Source organism: Ictalurus furcatus, chromosome 5 (assembly GCF_023375685.1).
Source record: "Ictalurus furcatus strain D&B chromosome 5, Billie_1.0, whole genome shotgun sequence".
In the NCBI taxonomy this organism is placed as follows: domain Eukaryota; kingdom Metazoa; phylum Chordata; class Actinopteri; order Siluriformes; family Ictaluridae; genus Ictalurus; species Ictalurus furcatus.
In genome coordinates, this window is record NC_071259.1 from 14,251,213 (window position 1) to 14,273,948 (window position 22,736).

Consider the following 22,736-nt stretch of genomic DNA (forward strand, 5'->3'; position numbering starts at 1 on the left):
TGTTAAAGCAAGGTATCAAAATATAAATTTATGTCTACAAAGATTGTGCAATCTGTAGATTCATTGAAAAGGGTTATTCATTTATGCACTACCCCAATATCTTATATATTTTATTTATAACAATAAAATGTATCACATTTTATTAAACTGTGTTTTCATTGAACTGGCCCAACATCCCAAGTTTCATTAACACAGCTATACGTTTGCGCAATAGTTTTCTTGATAAAACCAGTATAATACCAGTAATGAGTGAAGTGTGGAATAAATGGATGGTTGCAACACAATCACTAATGCAACAAAATCACAGTGTTTACGTAATGTGCCCAGTGTGAATTCTACAATGCAAAGTATTACAATGGGCTACAATAGTGATGTAATGCCACTAGCTCACACAACATGTGCTTATCTATTCATTCTATTTGGGGAAAGTGTTTCCTCAATCTAAAATGTAGAAGCATTTGTGCTCATTCAGCCACAAGACGCTCTTGTGGCTCTATGGGCACAAATGCTTCTACATTTTAGAAGAAACGGGTTGGGTGGCCTGAACAGAGCCTTGATCTCAACACTTTGGGACAAATTTGGACACTCACAAGTCCTACGTGCCTGACATCACTAACGCCTGTGCTAACTCAAGTGCTAACTAAATCCTCGACATGCATTTCTTGCATTGATTCAGCTGCTGGCTTGGCTTTTTATCGTTGTGATAGTCATGCAGTTTTTCTACCATTATTATGTGTTATTCTCAAAATGATACTTTGTTTTCATAACGCTATTACTTAATTCTCAATATATTATGAATTTATTCTCATAATGCTATGACTTTATTCTCAAAATAGTATGACCTCAATCTCTAATGCTACAACTTTATTTTTGAAACCTGCTCTTGTAGCTGGTCCACCTGCTCTGAGCAGGACTCGAATCAGCATTAGGGGTGGTGGTGTTGTGGGGGGGATATAATTTTATATGCATAAATTAAATAAAAACCTAAATATAAAAAAAAGAAATGAGGCTCAGACATCTGATTTGTAACAAAAATGTTTGTGTTTATTTTAGCCCTACTTGACAGTAGGGCTAAAATAAACACAAACATGTGAAACAACTCAATATAGCCTTGTTCTGTCATGTTGTTGCAATGAGAAACAGCCTAAGGGCGAGACTAACAAGACTGTCTTTATTTTATCCATGAGTGTTATCCACTTGGGGCAAGTGGACCAACCAGATTTAGGGAAAATTAGCTGTTTGTGTTAAATTGTTGTATTCTCAACCATTAGGCTATATGTAAGGAAAATAAGCAGTTGAAATTGAGCTGCTGTATTCTCCACCAAATATGATGGATAGACTAGCAGATCAGCTCAAAAGGGGGAAATTTGGCTAATTTAGTATTTCTGATCAACTATTCGTAAAGCAATATATTAGCATATTCATTAATTATGCATTAGATATTACCTCCATGCAATAATATCCTAAATAGAGTGGAACATTATTTGATAAGAGCATGTAGCAGGATCGTCAATTCAAGGCAGTGGCCCTTGTAATCAAATAAGGCACGTGTATTTAAAAACAGACGAGAGTTTATTGAACTATTCTACAACACAGAAACTAATCTAACACATAAACACACACACGCAAGCAAGCAGAGGCAAAAATGGTTTAACAGAGTGAATGAAGTTCCGAGTTTATAACAAAGGATGTTATTTCACAGACCATGACCTGAACAACCACCAACGTTATCAATCTGATTCCACTTCTTAAGAATGGTTTTAAACTTTTTATATGCATCAGTCTTAGCTAGAGTCTGGGGTATTGCTTGCCTGTTGAGGAGGATTTCCTCATTCCATCGTGGTCTTGAGGGGATTCCCGTGATGGTAATTCGTTCGTCTGGTTGGAGTTTGAGTGGTGTCTCGGAAAACCAACCGGAATACTGAATGGAACAGGGTCTAGTATGAGGGATGATTGGAGAGCTGGCAGCGGGAGTTTTGAAAAGCTGGGGAGCCCTAGGCTGGGTCTCTGAGCAGATGTTGATTGAAGTCTTCTGTTACTGCTGATGAGGTGAAATGAATTAATTTTAGTGAGCCGAGAAAGCAGAGTGAACCGAGAGTACACAGAATAAAGTAGAGAGTTGGATTTTAACTCTTTCTAGCTAATCCTGCCCTCTAAGGGTTCCAAGCAACCTGAGATTGTCTTAGGGCTGGGTGTAAGCCAAATGCTCTGTCCATGATGTTACTCAGTCCATTACTCCTTTTCATGGTGTATGGATTAAACTTTGTCCAAAATACTAATGTGCATATTATGACATCCTATCTGAATGTCCTTACTTTTATCTGTCAGAAGATTATTCCATGAACATATACATACCACACACAACATATGTTAAGTACACTATTAATAGTAAAACAATAATCATACTAGTACTACTATACTTATACATGCTAAGTAAATGAAACAACTAATGGTAACTTAGTGGTTAAAAGCACAATAATTCCAGAAGGAACCATGGCAGAAAATAGCTGATTGCAGTTGTTTTACACATGTATTAATTTTCACAGTCATTGTTTCTGTGGAAGGCCTTGATTGTGGAATGTGCTGATTCAACAAGGGAAGGTTGGTCTCCTCCCCCTTTCTTCCTGCAGTTATCACTTTATGGGTGAAGGACCTTGGCTTTTATCTGTTCGGTAAGCCATCTGGTTTTGGCTTGTTTCTCAACCCACTTGTGGCATTCTAGGGGGTGAGTTATGCTTTTACTGCAACATTTGGCCAGGTGGCCACTCTGACAAAGGCAGCTAATGTTTATTAATGATGGGTTTGTCCGTCCACCTGCAATTGATGGCACCCGTCCCGACAGCGTGTTTGAATTATGGTTTAGGTGGTCGAGGGCTGTTTAAATGGAATGTCTTGTTATTATCTTTGCTGCCTGGTTTGATCCTACACAGACTACAGACACTTGAGACACAAAATTAGATTTAGCTCCAGATGATAACAGTACAAATATGCATTTTCTGGGAGATGCAGGGAGTAGGAATGTCATGGAGACCATGTCAAACTGGAGGGCAGGCTTCTGCAGACACTTTTAAGTATAACATTTGTTGCTCCATTCATTCATCACAAATAAACTCCCAGTCAGGATGGGAAAATGTAATAACCACCAAACAGTAATTGTTTCACTTTGTGGCATGTGGTTTCTTTGGTTTAGGACGTTTTCTTTGGAATCACTTGTGTTAGGATATGTTATTGTGATGAGGGTAAGGGTAACTTGCATGGTGGCCCTGCTTCTCACATGTTATATACAGTTGTGTGCCATGTTCCTGAGTGTTTGGTATTCTCTGAGAAACAAACTACTTTTTGGCTTTTGTTACCACTGGTCCATCTATAAAATAAAACAAACTTTTAATGTTGGGTCTGGCCAAAGTACAAGCTCTGAACCCTGCTGGAATTCTAAATGGCAGTGGCTTGGAGCAGGTAAACAGAATACTCTCTTCAGGGGGTGCAATTTATTTAGACAGGGGTGCTTGAAAGTTTGTGAACCCTTTATATTTTTCTATATTTCTGCATAAATATGACCTACATCAAGTCCTAAACGTAGATAAAGACAAAAATATTATACTTTGTCATTTATTTATTGAGAAAAATAATCCAATATTACCTGTCTGTGAGTGGCAAAAGTGAACCTTTGATTTCAGTATCTAGTGTGACCCCCTTGTGCAGCAATAACTGCAACTAAACATTTCTGGTAACTGTTGATCAGTTCTGCACATCAGCTTGGAGCAATTTTAGCCAATTCCTCAGTACAGAACAGCTTCAGCTCTGGGATGTTGGTGGGTTTCCTCACATGAACTGCTTGCTGCTGATCCTTCCACAACATTTTTACTGGATTAAGGTCAGCTTGGCCATTTTTGACTTTGTCATTCCAAGATTAACATTATTTTTTTCTTAATCTTTCCAATATTAATTATTATTAATCATTCCAACATAATTTTTTATTAATTTTAACCATTCTTTGGTAGAATGACTTGTGTGCTTAGGGTCGTTGTCTTGCTGTATGACCCACTTTCTCTTGAGATTCAGTTCACAGACAGCTGCCCTGACATTTTCCTTTAGAATTCACTGGTATAATTCAGAATTCTTTGTTCCATTAATGATGGAACGTCGTTCTGCCCCAGATGCAGCAAAGAAGGCCCAAACCATGATACTACCAACACCATGTTTCACAGATGGGCTAAGGTTCTACCAAGAAGGCAGTATTTTCCTTATTCCAAACACTTCTCATTTAAACAAAGTTCAAATCCACAAAACATTTTTGCAATAACCTTCTGGCTTGTCCACATGCAAACTGCGGATGGGCAGCAATGTTCTTTTTGAAGAGGCATTGTACACCATTGTAGTTCAGTGTTCTCCTGATGGTGGACTCGTGAACATTAACACTAGCCAATGTGAGAGGTCTTTAGTTGCTTCGAAGTTACCCTGGGTTCCTTTGTGACCTTGTGGACTATTGCACGTTTTGCTCTTGGTGTGATCTTTGTTGGCCGACCGTTCCTGTGGATGGTAACAATGGTCTTGAATTTCCTCCATTTGTACACAGTCTGTCTGACTGTGGATTGGTGGAGTCCAAACTCTTTAGAGATGGTTTTGTAACCTTTTCTAGCCTGATGAGCAACAACTCTTTTTCTGAGGTCCTCAGAATTCTCTTTTGTTCATGCCATGATACACTTCCACAAACATGTTGTGAAATTCAGACATTGATAGATCTCTGTTCTTTAAATAAAACAGGGTGCTCACTCACACCTGATTATCATCCCATTGATTGAAAACATCTGACTTTAATTTCACCTTCAAATTAAGTACTACTTTTAGAGGTTCACATACTTTTGCAACTCACAGATATATAATATTGGATCATTTTCATCATATATTTCATCAAATATTGTAATATTTTTATTTAATTTTTAATTGGGTTATTTCAATCAACTTTTAGGACTTGTGTAGGTCATATTTATGTTGAGATATAGAAGATTCGAAAGGGTTCACAAACTTTCAAGCACCACTGTGTCCACTCAACACATACATCTAAGACAGCTTATACACTCCCACCCACCCACATACATACACCTACATGCACCTAATTTTACCAGTGAGTGACAAGGTTAGGTTTATTAAAGACAAGGGACCAAGCAATACCATCTACCTTAATTGTGATAAAGATTATAAGATTAGTAAGCCCATTTTTAGATCTTTTTACTCATTTCTGTCAGGTTGCAGAGACAGATGTATTCTTTATTAAAAGCACAGGCAAACAGTTCAAAATCATGAGATGAGCAAAATCAAAGTCAGGCAAAAAGGTCAGGTGATCAGCAGACAGACTAGACATGGCAAAAACCAGAATCTAAAAAGCAGAAAACCAGAACAAGATTATAAACCAAATATAGCATGCATGGTGAACAAGACTTGGTATGTAAGGTGAACACCAAGCAAGGCCAACCTACCTTACCATCATTATAGCTTATGTAAGAAAAATTGAAGAGGAAGTCAAAGATCTCAGTGAAGAATAACTTTATTCCAGCATGGCAGTGAAAAAGTACATGAAGCACTTCGGGTTTGTCAAAGTCAAAGGGAACCCCGAACAATATCAGCACAGATATTTTATGCTGTGTTTCAAACCAGGTTTTCTGTATGTAATGTAAATAAAGTTTCATTCTAAATGTAAATTAAGGATAGCATTTGATGTGATCACTTTCTGTTCTCACAATATATTGTATATTGTTACAGGTGTGACCCCAAATGGTGAGGTGATAGGGTTTTTCGAGACAGATGTCTTTCTGAATGCTAATTACGGTCAGGTAGCTCTTTGTTCAGGGATGGTTCTTGATGTCCCACCGCCACTCCCATGCTATAACTGTGTGAATGTCACTTTAGGTGGTATTATACACATATTGTTGACACTGTGATAAATTATGCCTTTGATAATTCTGCCTTTTTGGGGAACAAGATTATCTAACACAGTTTGGGGTGGAATCTGCTGAGAGGCAGTCTGCAATTTCTTACATTTGCCTGAGCTTACCTATGCGTCTATGCCTCAGAATATGCAACAGTAAAAAAGGTGGCTTTCTCTCCATGTCTTAAAAATAGAATCACTGCCAGATGTGAAGATCCACACTATTCCTGACCATGTACCATCACCAATCCAAAACATCAGACCTCCTCTTGCTATTGAGGTCATAAAAGATGCCAAGCCCAGGTAAAATACACACACACAAACACACTGGTTCAACAGAAAAGTTAAATATCCATGAGACTTTACTTATAACAGAGAATTCACTTCCAACAGAGCAGTTATTCTCCAGTTATTATTTAAATATCCAGAATTATGGAAATGAATACACAGCTGAATGTGTAATTTGTTAAATTTAACAACCCATCTCTGATATTCACACATATATGCATACACATGGACTCAAAACATTCTATCTTTTATTAGCTCATCCATTTCTCCTGCAGCAGACAGTACTGGTAAGATTACATTTTGTCTTCTGTAACTCATATATTTCCCTCTTTCTTCATCTCTGCTTTTCCAACACATTATTTGCTTTTTAGCCTGTCTTACTCACCATTCACTCCTACTCTCAATCTCTCACAGCACCAGTGACACACCCTGGAGAACAGGTAAAAATCCTCTATACACTGGCAGGAACATCAACTCATTTTCACTAATGTCAAAGGTATACTCTTCAGTGTTTAGGACCTGTTAAGCACTACATGTTAAGCTAATATCACCTATGAACCATGACCCCATGTGGGTAGCCTATAAAAAGTCCCTGTTACATCTTGCCAAAGTAAAAAAAAAAAAATCAGGCAAAAAATTCAGATGATCAGTAGACAGACTAGGCATGGCAAAAACCAGAATCCAAAAAGCTCATAAACCAGATACAGCGCGCATGGAAAACAAGGCTTGAGTAAGTAATGTTTGCATGTGTTTTGAAGGCATGGAGGTGATTATGTGCAAGTGGGTCATTCTGTGTGGCAGGCATGAAAATCTCTGCAAAGTTTGGGGTCAAGAATGTCTTTTGCAGGTACCTAGGACTTCTCTTCTAGACCATACCCTTCCCACTTGATCAGGTACTGAAGTTTTCTGTCCTTGTGATGAGAGTTCAAGATTTATTTGATGGCGTATGCAGGGGATAATGATGGTGGGACATCTTCAGATAGTGGACCTGGAGTGTCTATTGTCACCTGTATCAGTTTTGATATATGAATGACTGTGGTTGAGAGCTATACTACAGATGCATCTCAAAAAATTAGAATATTGTGGAAAAGTTTTTTTTTTCTCTCTCCATAATTTAATTCAAAAAGTGGAACCTTCATATATTGAATATTCATTGCACATAAATTTAAATATTTCAAGCCTTTTTTTTTAATCTCGATGATTATGGCTTACAACTCATGGAAATCGAAAATCCAGTATCTCAAAATAGAATAATAGAATAATTTATAACACACAAATGTCGACCTTCTGAAAAGTGTGTTAATTTATGCACTCAATACTTGGTCGGGTCTCCTTTTGCACAAATTATTACATCAATGCAGCATGGCATGGAGGCAATCAGCCTGTTGCACAGCTGAGGTGTTATGGAAGCCCAGGTTGCTTTGATAGCTGCCTTCAGCTTGTCTGTATTGTTGGTTCTGGTGTGTCTCATAGATTCTCTATGGGGTTCAGGTTAGGCGAGTTGGCTTGCCAATCAAGCACAGTAATACCATGGTCAGCAAACCAATTACTAATAGTTTTGGCACTGTGGGCAGGTGACAAGTTCTGCTGGAAAAGAAAATCAGCATCTGCATAAAGCTTGTCAGCAGATAGAAGCATGAAGGGCTCTAAAATCTCCTGGTAGACGGCCGCATTGACTCTCGATTTGAGAAAATACAGTGGACCAACACCGGCAGATGATATGGCACCCCAAATCATCACTGACTGTTGACACTTCACACTTCAAGCAGCTTGGATTCTGTGCCTCTCCACACTTCCTCCAGACTCTGGGACCTTGATTTCCAAATGAAATGCAAAATTTACTTTAATCTGCAAAGAGGACTTTGGACCACTGAGCAACGGTCCAGTTCTTTTTTCTCCTTAGCCCAGGTAAGACGCTTCTGATGTTGTCTCTGGTTCAGGAGTGGCTTGACACTAGGAATGCGACAACGTGACATTTCTGTATTATAAATTCTTTATTCTAATATTTTGAGATACTGTATTTTTGATTTCTAAGAGCTGTAAGCTGTAATCATCAAGATTAAAACAAAAAAGGCTTGAAATATTTCACTTTTTTTTGTGATGCACCTGTATATCCCTTGGCTCATACTGTTGTGTTTCTCTATAATGCAAACCAGAAAGCACTTTGCTGAATTGAGACATAGTGCTTCCCACACTTGTTCACGCCACTTAAAACAGTTGTCTACTGCAGGTGAGTTTGTAGGGTCAGCGTTTCTCAGGAATTTGGGTGTATTTGGATCATGGGTGAAATCATGACCAGTCCAAGGCACAGAATAAAAATCAAGGCACAGAATATCTGAAGAAATCTACCGAATTCTTGAGTCACTCATTCCACTTGTCCATTGGACACTGGTATTGGCACCCATTGGTTCTGGGTTTGGGCTATCGCCCAGTCACTGTCCCATAAGAGAGCACCAACAAAACATGAATGGGGAGAATTAATTCCTCACTGTTTTCCTTTGGGTGGGAGAAACAGAGACTGTCAGTGTGTTGATCAATGGTGTGCATGAAATTGCTAAAAATTATAGTGTGATTTGGAAACCGTGGGTGGGGGGTGAGGGAGTATTCCACAAAGCGACCTAATAAAAGTGGGGCTTATTTGAAATAGCCTTGCTTGATTTAACATAACATGTCAATCCAGGCTCAGCGCTTTCCATCAATGTAGTTCAACTTATTTCCACTCATTCAGGCTGGAATTGGCCAATCGAGGTTCATGCGTGTGCACACAATGTCCAAGCAGCCCTAGCATTTGAGCTAATATATAGCTATATGGCAGCAAATGAGAGAGCTGCTTTACACTACAGATGAACTATGAACTTACATAAATGGTAAATGGCACACTTATATAGCGCCTTTATCCAAAGCACTTTACACTGTGTCTCATTCACCCAGACACTCACACACCAATGGTAGCAGAACTGCCATGCAAGGCGCTAACTTGCCATCAGGAGCAACTTGGGCTTCAGTGTCTTGCCCAAGGACACTTTGGTATGTGGAGTCATGTGGGCCAGGAATCGAACCGGCAACCCTACGATTAGTGGATTACCCGCTCAACCACCTGAGCCACAGCCGCCACTTACATATAATTAAATTATACAATGAGTATAAAACCATTATTAACAATGGTCTAGAAGCAGCAGGGCAGAAAATATACAATAGAATACATGTGTAAGGACATATTATTAAATCAAATATATAAATAATATAAAAGACAATTTAAATAGATTCTATAGTCAGAATTAACATGCTATACTCCAATTACAAATAGTGGATTATAACAAAGTCACATTACTTAGGATTTTTTGTAACTGGACTTATTTAAGAAATTTTTATTTAGTTCATATAAATTTATGTTCATATAATGTTCATATAATTTTAGAGATGTTTAGATTTTATCTTGTCTATGCTTTTACTGCATTGAAAGAAAAAGTTAACTGAATTTACTTGATTCAAATGTGTATATCTCTTCAGTTTGAATGAATTCAGTTGCAGCCAGCATAATATGTATTTTCAAAGCTGTGGAATAAAATCAACCATACACACTCATCTGAGCTCAAGTTTGAACACAGAATCTTGGAACTGTGTGGTGGTAACACTACCCACTACATTACTGGTCCATGTACAATTGAGTCATTTTAATTTAATGGCTGGCTTATTGAGTTAACTCACTTTGTGGAATACCCTCCTGATGGACCGAAATCTTTTGGCTCAGATGTACCATCTAGTGCACCTTTTAATCCTCCACATGTACAAAACATAGTGTATGCACACACACACATTGTGAAAGTGAAGTAAATTTGTGCCTTTAGGGCTTCCTGAAAATGCTGTAGCACTAGCCACACTGCTTTCATTTTGCACATGTTAAATATGTGCCCATGTGAGACTAAGTTTTCCAACTTTCTTTTTACTGTCATTTCTTAATGCTTTCATCAGGTTTCCAACACTACTACTTATATCTGCCTTTGTGATATGGTTGACAGGTGCTAATCATTCAGCCAATATCAAAATGGTCTGTGGCGCAATACAGTTTCAGTACTGGAGCTGCAAATAATAATTGCTAAGGTGCTGCACTGCTTGTGCCTATCTTGTAATTCAAACAAGGAGAACCCCGTGGAAGCTTGTGGGACCTCTCAAACTGCAAATAATAGGGGTTTGAGCCACTTATCCCAATTTTGACCTTCCGAATAATATTTTTAAGGGCTTGGTTAAACCTCTCAACCAGGCCATCTGTCTGAGGTTAAAACATGGTATGAATTGATTTAAAATTGATTTAAGAGTTCATAATTTTCGCGAAGGGTGCATGACATACAGATGTGGGCATAGAAAATGCATCTTTTTCCATGCAGGATCAGTGCACCGCAGCGCTGATATACCGCAGTGCACCGAGGCATACTGCAGGGTCACTTTCTCTTCTCAGGTATTTTTAATGGCCACCTCTGTAACCGTGGTGCCTTGTTCGGTCAGGCTCTCTTACGGGATCTCAACCCAGGAGATGATTTTGAAGAGTGCATCCACAACACTGTGTGCAGTGAAGAGGCACAACTTTGGGTTATCACTTTTCATAACCCACCAGTACCACCACAAAGCGATGCCCTCGTGCCTCTTTGAATAAAAAAATCACCATTAAGCACAATAATGACCCAAAGCAAAAATCGAAATGAAGGAATGGGTTCAGAAGAAAATATCAACATTTCAGAATGGCCCAGTCAGAGCTCAGATCTAAATCTTATTGAAAACCTGAAGAGGGCTGCTCATAGGAGACTCCCATGCAATTTGATAGATCTTGATAGATCTTGATTTGATCTGGAAAATTGCCAAATCATATTATATTATTATGTTAATACACTGTGTTTGCAGTGCCCATGCATACACTGACACAAACAATGTGTTCTATAAAGCAATAATAATGTTCTGTGGAAAGATTAATGCTAGATAATATTTATAGCAAAGATGTTATCTGATTAGTATAACCTCACAGCTGTTGATTGCTACAGTTCACCCTTTTGGGGTGGTGGTGGTGGTGGGCGGGGGGGGGAGGGGGGTTTGATCTTTACTGCATGGACAATCATGGAGTGGAATCATTCATGGAGGATATATGCAATACGAAACCTTCAAGTACTAGTACCATCACACAAGCAGTGCATCAACACACAATACTTTTACAGATGTAACAATAACAAAATTAGCAAGAAACAAAGGATTAGAGCACTATACAATCCACTTTCTCAATTCCTCGACAAGACAGAAAATGGGAAAGAGCACAAGGATATAGGGGACCTTTTGTAAGCTGCCCATGTGAGGTCAAAGTCATGAGGTGACAACTTTCTCAGCAAGAAAATGAGCAATCAGGAATACTCCACTAATTCTGAAGGAAACCACTGTGGTGGTCCAGAACAAAAGGAAGTAGAACTTGAATTTGTGTTATGCATTTTTGTTGAAACACACACCAATGACCAAGTCTTAAAATCTTGGCAGAGACAACCAATTTTGGGATAAAATCAGTGCTTTAAGTCAGTCAGTACTGAATGGTCTGTAGTACTGGCATGTCTGTGTTTTGCACATTTCAAACCCATAAGTTTTCCCTGCATACCATCACTTCTCATGAGCTACCCCTACTCCAGTATTCCCATGTTTATCCAAAGAATAAAATGAATTAGCTAGCTAAAAATAACAGTAGCATTGGCCTACACAGCCAATCTAAAGTTCATAATGTATAGAAAGTGTGATTATGTGATTTCTGTGGATTTCCCTGTAGTTTACTGTGTGAGTGAAAAAATAGAGCCAGCAAGAATCAGCATTTTCTGTGCCTCTGCAGAAGTGAGTTGAAAAGCTTATTAAACTGGGAGTGTAACAGCTGTATACGATGTGCGACAAAACAATGCTGTTGTGGCAAAGGGATTTTACATGTGTGCAACCTGGGTGTGTACTGGGAGGATTTCCCTTCCTCTGCTTTTGATATTGTGTTTTATCATGTACATGTTTTATCCTTGCTTTATCAGTCTGAATTAAATAATTGCATTTCCTATGCCTGACAGTAGATGGTGCATTTTAGTAAGATTAGCCATTGGTATGAACACAAATTTGTTATATTAACCATTTAAGGCATGAATGTCAATCAATTTTGATATATTAATAACATTGCCCAAAAATGCTTTCATGACTGTTCCCTGAGAATAAGATGCTAGTAATAGGGGAAAATGACAATTCATCTTATAAAAACAGTAATAAATAAATAAATAAATAAATAAATAAATAAAAACACCTGCAGTAACCCTGTGGTACTTCATTGCCAGTCACCTTGAACCTTGAAATCCCAGAGCTCAGACTGTAGCAAGCTGACTTTCAAACAAAAACTGGAAAAATGTGTGATTCTGATTGGGCAATCTTCTTTCTCACCACAAAGTAGCCAATAAAATGTGATTACATAAATTATAGGGCCAATGCTGTTCAAAACATGCTATTTGACATTAAATAACATTGCACAATAATTGTACTATAATGATGTACATAATATGTATACATGGAACAGGGGTTATATGATCAAACTTCCAGGTTTTAGTAAGGACTCTGGCTGCTGCATTCTGGACTAACTGAAACTTGATTATGTGTGATCCAAACAGCAAGGTGTTACAATAATATTAATAAGATAATAATTCTTATCTTAGCATATTTCTGAGGTGAAAAAGACTACCCAAGTAATATTATCTAAATGAACTTCAAATGAGATTAGGGTCAATAATAACACCAAAGTTTTTAAACTCCTGCAGATGATGTAACCTAAAGATTATCTGGAGTTAATATCTAATTAAAGTCTAAGTGTAAGTGTAGGTGTAGCATCCAGGGTCTAATAGAGCAATCTTCCAACTGTACTTCAGATTCCCCCAAAAATAGATTCTTACTTGCAATATAAAATTCGCCTATGACTCAATCAGGAGTCGTTACTAGTTATTTGAAGTGTATTTGAATCGCCTACCATGAGGCTTCGGTTTATTGATTCAAAATAACAATATGTAACATAGGCGTCTCATCACTTGGATGATACTGCGTATATAAGATTAAATATGTTTACATAAGTATATAGTATATAGGTTATAGGAACATACAGACACTTTTACAGAAGCATCTCATAATAAATGCTCATCAGAAATGCCACTAATAACTAAGATAATAAATGCACAAGTTAGTCGAACATGAAGACATTGTTGTTTAATGTCTAGCCCTTTCTACACTGGTGAAGGGCCTTTTGGGTCTTATGATCTGTCACTGAGTAGATGGAGTGAATGCAGTAGAGGAAAGCAAAGCAAACAACTAGCATTTTAAATAACTGTCCAATTATAATTACCATCCAAATGAATAAAACTGAATAAAAAAAATCCATGCTGACAGTTAATGTAGCTCAATTCTGCAGGAAAATCACACACATGCAATCACTGCCTTTATAGCTCCAAGCCAAGTGTGCAAGGCACTGAGTTACACCTGGATTTGGTAGACAGGCAAGATCACATAACACTGGCCCTAACCAATTTCCCAAACCTTAGTGCCAAGGAAAAATGTCATCAGCTACACTTCCCATTTCTCTACCCTTTTTTTTGTGCAGAGTGTGCAATGTGTATTTTATTCATTCATTTTTGAGAGCTTTACTGAAGGATGTGAATATACAATAATGTGTATTTCCCAGGAAATGGGACTGCAGGGCAGAGAGTGGTTTGCTGGGATATGTGGACGCAAAACTGCAGAGGACACCTTAATGAAAGTTAATAAGGTAACCAGCCTTTACACAGATACATAACATTCACTTTGCACTGCAATGAAATCTCATGCCAGAGTGGGGAAGAACACAAACACATAGACACTTTTGACAATTCAAACCCCCAGACGGGGTGTGTTTATTTTAATTAAATGGAAAAAAAGGAGGTGGGCTGGTGTGTGTGCATGAGGAGAAGGAGATAGAGAGACTATGGGAGAGAAGAGCGGGGTGTTTGGGTGGGGTGGGGGGGGGGGGGGGTCAGTGGTATTGAGTCCAGGAGATGACTCAAGGATAGAGACAGGCTTTGGAGGTGGTTGAGCTCAGTGATGAAGCAGAACCTTGGTGAATAAGGACAGCAGATTGTGGGGTCTGAGCTGAGGTGGCATTCCTGGATGAATGGCAAGATCCACAGCTTAAGATAGCGGCAAAAATCCTGTCTCATCTGTACTGGTTTCTATTCTCAAAACACAGAGGAGAAACTCAGTTGCATACCAGAGACCACCCCAATCTCTTTATGAATGCCATCCTTTTGCACTTTCAGTATGATCGGGAGAGAGGGAGCAGCTGGTTCTCACATTTCCAGTAGCACTATACATTCATCAGTACTGTTTGTCCTTTGTAATGCAATCTGAATGATGAGGCTGAAGTTGGCTTCTTATTTGCCAACTTCTTATTCGGATTTCTCATTTCACCTTAAATGATCTAGTACTTACAATGTAGCACCTGTAGATAGTGCTATGAAGTGCGCTAAAATGACATACAGTTCAGTGAACACTGTGTAAAAGAGGGGAAAACTGCTAATTTCATATGCCATTTCTACACTGCAAAAATCTGAATGATGAGGCTGAATGATGGATCAAAAAATTCAGAATTTAACCAAGTTGCGCTTATTACAAGCAATGAAAACTCTACGTTATTGAAGATAGACTTACTTAAAATTAGTATTTTGGTCTCTTGATTGAACTGACTTTAAGAATTTATCCCTAAGATTAATAATTAGAAAAAAAAGCTTACAGTAAGAAAATTTCTTCAAACAGCACAATAAAAATAAGTGACTTTGTCTTAAATTAAGGGACCAGAAGCGTTGTTATTTTTAGGCTTTTTATTAAAACAGGGTCAGGGATTAAAACAATGTCAGGGATCGTAGAAAGTGACGGATCCAAGCACAGATTTGTATTGAATAAAGTGCAAAACAAACAACCAAATCTGTGAAAACAAGAACCATAAACATAACAATAGACACAATGCAAAAAGATAAAGACTACGAGAGCAGCTGTAGGACCATGAACACAACAGCAACAAAAACTTAACAATTAGGTGCTGAAAAACTAGAACATCTATAGGGGCACTTATTAGAAGTAACACAGAACAGGTGTGAGTGATAAATGGGACATGCTGGGATTGATGTGTAAGGTAGTTCAGTGTGAATTTCACCATAACCATGACACACAGCTGCTTCACTGAAAAATTTAATTATGCAAGTGATCTTAAGCTTAAAATAAGGAAAACCATCTTGTTCCTTTGATGGTATATTATACAAACCATTGCAGTAGCTTGTTACTGGTTAAATCTTGCTCAATATTATCAGGAATACCTTATTAAGACAAAGTGAGATATATTTTCTTACATTGAGATTACTTTTATAATGCAAAACATGCTTGACAAGATTATTTTTCTTGAAATTCCTTTTTTGCTATGTAAAACAAAATGACAATTGCATATGAAAATATAATATAAATAATGTATTGAATAAGTACACAATATGAAGAAATTTTACTGTAGGAATTTTTAATAATGGCTCTGTGAACTTGCCATTTGAGAATATATGCATATGAAACTAAATGTAATATACTATGAAAATAATTATTAATAATATTATTAATAAGCATTCATGAATTTACCTTCTTGAGTGAAATCTAGACTACGGCATGTAAAATGTCCAATTTCACTGTTCAACAATAACATCTAACATATTTTAGCCCATACTTTACTCTTCTACAATGTATTTTTAATTAGTCCATTATTTATCTCATTTGGCTATGTTGCTTTTGATGGGTGTTATATTTTTAAATGTTTTATTAGTTAAAAGGTTGGGTGGTGACAAACAAATCTAAAATCCACTTTGCTTTATTATAAGTGGAACATATATGGTATTAATAAATGGCAAATTCCTAATAAAAAACTGATAAAATACCTGATAATTTGATCATCATAAGAAATTTGATCATCCTCTATATTGTGTCTTACAAATGAATGCCATGTCTTGGCAACCCATGTTTTATCATACGCTTTACAATGCATCTTGGACACCATCAGTGATGTAACCTGGGTTCATTGGGTGTTTCAGGACAACAGATTAGTCCCTTAGCCGTGTCCAAGTAGTTTATGTCCTCCTTGGATTACACCATTTGTCATTCAGTATCACAAACATGTCAAACGCAACCAGAATCATACAGCCCTCCTGAGTGGTTCAAGCTCTTCATCCTTGGCTCTGGCACACACTTACCAGGCCCTCTTTCCTTTGTAGAACTCTTCCATTTGATTTTGCCAGAGAACTCTGAGCTCCAGCAGTATCACTTGCCTTCTGGTTTTTGACAACAAGACAGTATATGCCCTAAGTGCAGTTACTGTGATGGCTTCTTGGTATTTGAGCTGTCTACCTAGGTTGACTTTCAATTTCCAGTCCTATAATATAGCAAGGAGCTAAGTAGCTGCAGCTTCTCTTCTGCCCTGCAGCCTATCTCCTGCCCTGACAAAAGTGATGGTCTGTCTGCCACCACTGCATGTTGCTGCTTGCTATGAGTGATCTTTGTGCAGATGGCACCTGCTATTATCATTAGTAGCTGATCATGGTGCCAGTGATGGTGCCCCCCCCTACACAGCAAAATCCCTAGTGTTGATTTAACACCCAGAGTGTTGAATTCACACCATATAGTCCACTGGACATAAATGAACACTCTGGGTGTTCTGGGTGCTCTGAATTAATATTCAACACTAGGGATTTTACTGTGTACCAGGGCCTTTTGGCAACATCTCAGTATATACTCCAGGGTTCCTCTTTTCTGACATAGTGAGCAAGCTGAAGTTTCTGTCATACTACAGCTGAAGAGGTTGAATGGGCTGTGGAGGACATCATAAACTGACTGGATCAGAAACTTCATTCAGTATGGCTTGGCCTTCCAGAACTCTGTCTACAAGATCTTACAGTCCATTGCTTGCTCCCATCTGGTCCACATGCCCCTGCTTCAATGTCACTAAAATCCTTAACTAAGTTCCTCCACCCCTGCTCACACCTCCTTCTAGATCAGCTGACATGCTTCTTCTCTCAGGCTTTATTTTAGCCTGGTCTTGGAGTGTTAACAGTGGAAAAGTGTGGAAACAGCTATAGTAATCCAGAATGAGGTCCCTGATTTTATCTGAAACCTGATGCTGAAACAATGCAGCTTCAACCAGCTTGTGTGGGATTGAGCTGTAGGCATTGGTGAGCTCCAACTACAGAACAGCCAGGTCTCCTTAGGCTTTCTGTGCCTCTTAGATCAGCCTGGTGATGACTCCTGTGCGTTCAGGTTCACCCCCACCAGCATAGAGGCATCAATATAGGAATTCCTCAAGAAAAATATTGTCCGGAATCAGGTAAAAATATTGAAGAATATTTTGCCCTCAACACTGAGGAGAGAGAATGTCCTGAACTGCTCGAGCTACTTGAGTTCTCCTCTTTCAGAATCTGGTCACCCTCCATAAATATGCACTGCTCTTAACTTTCCCCTACCCCATACCACCTTGCCTCATGAAAATGAGGCAATAATGGCATAGGAATTAGGCAGAAAGTCAATTAGCCTGCATCTGACAGTCTCAAATGCCAAGTTCACAGGGCCATTATTAAAAATTCTACATAAATTTTTCTTCAAATTGAGTATTTACACAATACATAATGCATATGCAATTTGTCAGGTTTTTGAAATTGCATACGAAATTAACAATTTTTTCCTCTTTTATGCACAGCATTCACTGAATTGTTTGTCATTTTAGTGCACTTTATGGTGCCATCTACAGGTGCAAAAAGAAAAATATCAGAATAAGAAGCTAGAATATGAAGCCTAGTATATGTCTTGAAGTATTTTAAGACCAAATATTTTCAAAGACAAATGACAAATGTATGATGTTCTTTTTGTGAATTCTGTGAATTATGTGTTTGGTTTATGCCAGATGAAATTGGAACCCTGTCTTCCAAACAGTTCCACATTCGACTCCTCAATCCACAGAACATTCTCCCAAATGGCTTGAGGATCATCAAAGTGTGTTTTGGCAAAATTCAGACAAGCCTTAATGTTCCTCTAGGTTAGCAGTAGTTTTCACCTAGCCACTCTTCCACGGATGCGATTTTTGCCCTGTGTCTTTCTGATAGTGGAGTCATGAACAGTGACCTTGATGAATGCAAGACAGGTCCTTTGAAGGTCTGTAGGTCCTTTGATGTTGTCCTTGGGTCTTTTGTGACTTCCTGGATGAGTAGTTGCTGTGCTCTTGGAGGACTTTTGCAAGGTCGGCCACTTCTGGGAAGATTCACTACTGTGCCGAGAAAGAGAAATAGTTTGTATATATTGTAACCTTATTTTTGACAGGTCTAGGTCAAAGGTCAAAAAGATACATATTCTTACTCTCTATATCTAGGTCAAAGGTCATGATAATAAAATATATATATAGTTATGTTAAATCCGGTTCCCATGCATTCCAGACATATATGTTCCCATACATGTTATGGTCATGTCGGTTTCCATGCATTCCTGACACCCACACACGTTGCACACATGTTCTTTCTTTTCACATAGAATATGAAACACAAAAGGTCAAATATATATATATATATATATATATATATATATATATATATATATATATATAGTTATTATGAACACAAGTTGTTAAGTTGACAATCATTTTTAAAATTACGTTGCTCCATTTTGATTTTCTCCAGTAGAATGCAATCTTTTAAACCAGGAAAAATGACTACCATTAAGTTGTATAACAATAGTAAGTAAAATCCAGTGTGATTTACAATACAAATCTAATACCTAACATCTCTGCAGGATTTATAGACATTAAAGCACTGAATGAAATGAGCAATATAGACAAAAAAGAAACACTCTGCATCTACTACTTTTATCTCTCTCATAGTCTCATCCACAGTCCAAAGGCTCTGGAGCTTGAAGGCTATATGTGCGAATGACAAAAGATTAAAAAACATGTTATACAACCGATACAACAGATGTTATACAACCATTAAGTTGTATAACAATAGTAAGTAAAATCCAGTGTGATTTACAATACAAATCTAATACCTAACATCTCTGCAGGATTTATATACATTAAAGCACTGAATGAAATGAGCAATATAGACAAAAAAGAAACACTCTGCGTCTACTACTTTTATCTCTCTCATAGTCTCATCCACAGTCCAAAGGCTCTGGAGCTAGAAGGCTATATGTGCGAATGACAAAAGATTAAAAAAAATAAATAAAAAATGTATCAATACATGAAATTAGATTACACAATGTAGTTGACTTTTACACGAAGCGGAAATGTAATCATGCTTATCTTTCCTATAGCACAAATGAAAAGCCCTCTATAGATGAGCAGATTTGTCAAATGAAACTTTTCCGTTCTTATCCACTGCTAAACTAAAGAGTAGATATTCAAATTACACTGCTAAATATGACTAGCATTAGCTACGTGTAGTAGTGCAAAATAGTCCATCAAATGTATTAGCACGTGTAGCCTATACACAAGTCCACTATTGGTCATATCACAATTGAGAATATGCCCCAAATTCATTGCTTTAGTAGAATTTAATTGTAAGTGAAATGATACTCACATTGTAATGTCCTTTGTATAGTATTTGCTCAGTCTACAGGTCCTCTAACACAGTCTTAACTGTCTGAATTTGTCCAGACATGTTAAATGGGTACGGACTTGACATTAGTGACTTGAAGTTATCACGCCAATTTCGTTAAGTTACTGCTTTCTTCTAGAACTCAATTATAGATCTTGTATGGTAGCACTACTTGTATTGTTCTCTGCTTGATAGATCGCTTTGCTTGTGTTCCCTCAATGTAAGTCACTTTGGATAAAAGCGTCTGTTAAATGAATAAATGTAAATATACTACAATGTAAATTTTGTTTTAAATCAATTAATGCAGAAATTACACACAATATTAAGTTAATTATCAACATTAATATGTCAACACAACTCATCAAAATAATGTTTACAACTTTAAATATTTAATTAAATCAATAAATTAGAATTTTTATCTTGCAACCACACATTAAATTTAGATTATGGGGGTTTGTTTTGTGTAACTCTGCTGTTAGAAAATACATGATGGTTGAATGTGAACATAAATGAGCAGAATGTAAGTTTGTGAAATAAATGAAACTTTATTGATTACATTTTTGAGAAAATGGCATGACTTTGAATAAAAATTTACTGAAATAAATACCCTAAAACATTGATATGACCGAAGAAATGTAAAAAAAAAAAAAAAAAAAAAAAAATTTTTTTACATAAACCTACTAAATAGGTCCCTTTAGGAGGTAAACATTTTAAAGACGGTGTTTTATAAGAATCGCGCGTATTACATGCCTTCTAAACATAACCCTTTAGGATGTAAAATGTTTAAAGTGTTGCTTAAAAGAATCGAGTGTTTTGTTTAAAATAGAAGACAAGTTTTTCGGGCAATGTCTTATAGGCCTATACACACCGCCCTACACACGTGTTTCCCCAGCTGACAGTTCTGTAGATAGTGTAAATTTTAAATTTATGAGCTCTGGTGACAGTGTCTGAAGTGTGTGTGTGTGTGGGGGGGGGGGGGGGGGGGTTGGGTGTGCGTGCATGTGTGTGGGTGTGTTAGAGAGAGAGAGAGATAGAGTCATGTGTTTCCTGGGGGTTTGCTGACCAGAATGCTTACAGTGTGTTTACGTTAATGAATTAAGGGACGAGTCGTGTGGTTCAGGGTTTTACGACCCCTACCAATGTGTACATTTGTGGTTTAAGTGAATCTTTGTTTCTGAAATTACTTCTGGGTTATTATCAGTTTGTGTAACTAATCTACCAGAAAATACTAGACCTGGTGACTGAATGTGGTAGATGTATTAGAATTGTGGACATGTTATGCATGTGTAGCTCCCTATGTGTATGATTTATGTGTAATATTTCTGTCAAGAAATGAACAGACTGAGGTTTGTGAAATAATTGAACTATTTATTGGCTACGTTGTTGAGAAAAACACTTTGATGTGTAAAACATTTCTACAGTCCTTCAAGGCTGTATGATGTCGTTGTTCTCTTTTACTGTAATAAAGGCCAAAACCATCGGTGTTATTCGTTGTGGAGCTATCATCCGCAACTTCATCAACAAGGGACAGATCCACACTATCTAGTGACACCGTACTATCCTGTGTATCCTTATCACCTAGATCCGCCTCAGTCTCAGCCTTCGCTTCTTCACCTGGTTGAACATCGACACCCTGGTGAGAGGGGCCAGCTTCAGGTGTCTCCACCTGAGAAGGTGCTGCTGCTCCCTCTCCTGGTGTGTGGGCCCCATCCACCCCAACACCCTCTCCAGCAGTAACCTCGTTACCAGCGGCCGCGTTAGCATTATTATCATTTTCGGGATTTACCTGTTTTTCAGGACAGGCCCTCACCAGATGACCAGATAAACCACACCCAAAACACTTCATTGTAGTAGTAGTGGCATAGATGACATAATTAAAATCCTCCACCTTTACATTCAGTGTCAGATCCAGCTCATTATTGTCCTTCATAACCATGTACACAAACCATCTGAAAGACACGATATGTTTTACACGAGGGGATTTACTTGTAATCGCTATCTTCTTGATCTGGGAGACCAGTTTACCATAGGGGGATAGAGTTTGGGACAGAACCTTAATAAAAGGAGGAATATTAGACAGGATGACTTTTTTAGACGGTGTTGACAAAGGAAGCACTAAGTGGAACACACCATCAATCACAACTCCGTTGTCCACCATTTCGTTTGCTAACTCCACCGTTTTCAGAAACAACACGACGGCACTATTCATCCGGGCCGCAGACAGAATGTTGTCGTATCCAACACTCTCCCCCACGGCCAGACTAACCTCCTCAACGCTGGCGGTAGTGGCTACTTTAATAGCATGCCGCCGCGTGAGAGAATCATATTTCCCGGTACCTGGGGCAGCCATGTTTCCCAAAACAACACGGAAACAGCCGCCCAGGCCAGTGAGAAACACACACACACACAACAAACAATAGTAGATTTAAACTCTCTCAGAAACCAAAGACCTAAAGGAAATCGTATTTCTTAAGAAAAAATAGATAGAAAAATGAACAAGCGAACTTGGAGCAGCGACCTCGGCCACGCTCCGCACACACTCACTCACTTCCGCTCCGACTCCGCCCACTCACTCAGTCCATGCGCACACGAGAGAGAGAGAGAGAGAGAGAGAGAGATGTGTTCTTTTGGGGGTTTTGCTGACTAGAATGCTTACAAATGTGTTTATGTTAACGAATTCAGGGGAGTCGTGTGTCTCAGTGTTTAAATAATGGTTAAGACGTTGTAGTTAAAACACAGAAGAAACTCTGCAACTATCTGTTACAATATCTGCTCGGAGAAATCCTAATACCCTTAGAAGATTGCTGTGTATTCACCAACAAGAGGACCTGTTGAAATGAGAGAGGACC

The 22,736-nt window shown here is 38.1% G+C and overlaps 1 protein-coding gene across 1 annotated transcript in view; it reads left to right on the forward strand.

Moving 5' to 3' along the window:
• si:dkeyp-117b11.1 (B-cell linker protein) overlaps positions 1 to 22,736 on the forward strand; it is an 83,676-nt gene that overhangs the window by 41,848 nt on the left and 19,092 nt on the right. Inside the window, exons 14-17 of the mRNA XM_053624827.1 lie at positions 6,121 to 6,229; positions 6,470 to 6,501; positions 6,629 to 6,654; positions 13,932 to 14,015. Of these exons, the coding sequence (XP_053480802.1) occupies positions 6,121 to 6,229; positions 6,470 to 6,501; positions 6,629 to 6,654; positions 13,932 to 14,015 (251 nt within the window). The remainder of the gene's footprint in view (positions 1 to 6,120; positions 6,230 to 6,469; positions 6,502 to 6,628; positions 6,655 to 13,931; positions 14,016 to 22,736) is intronic.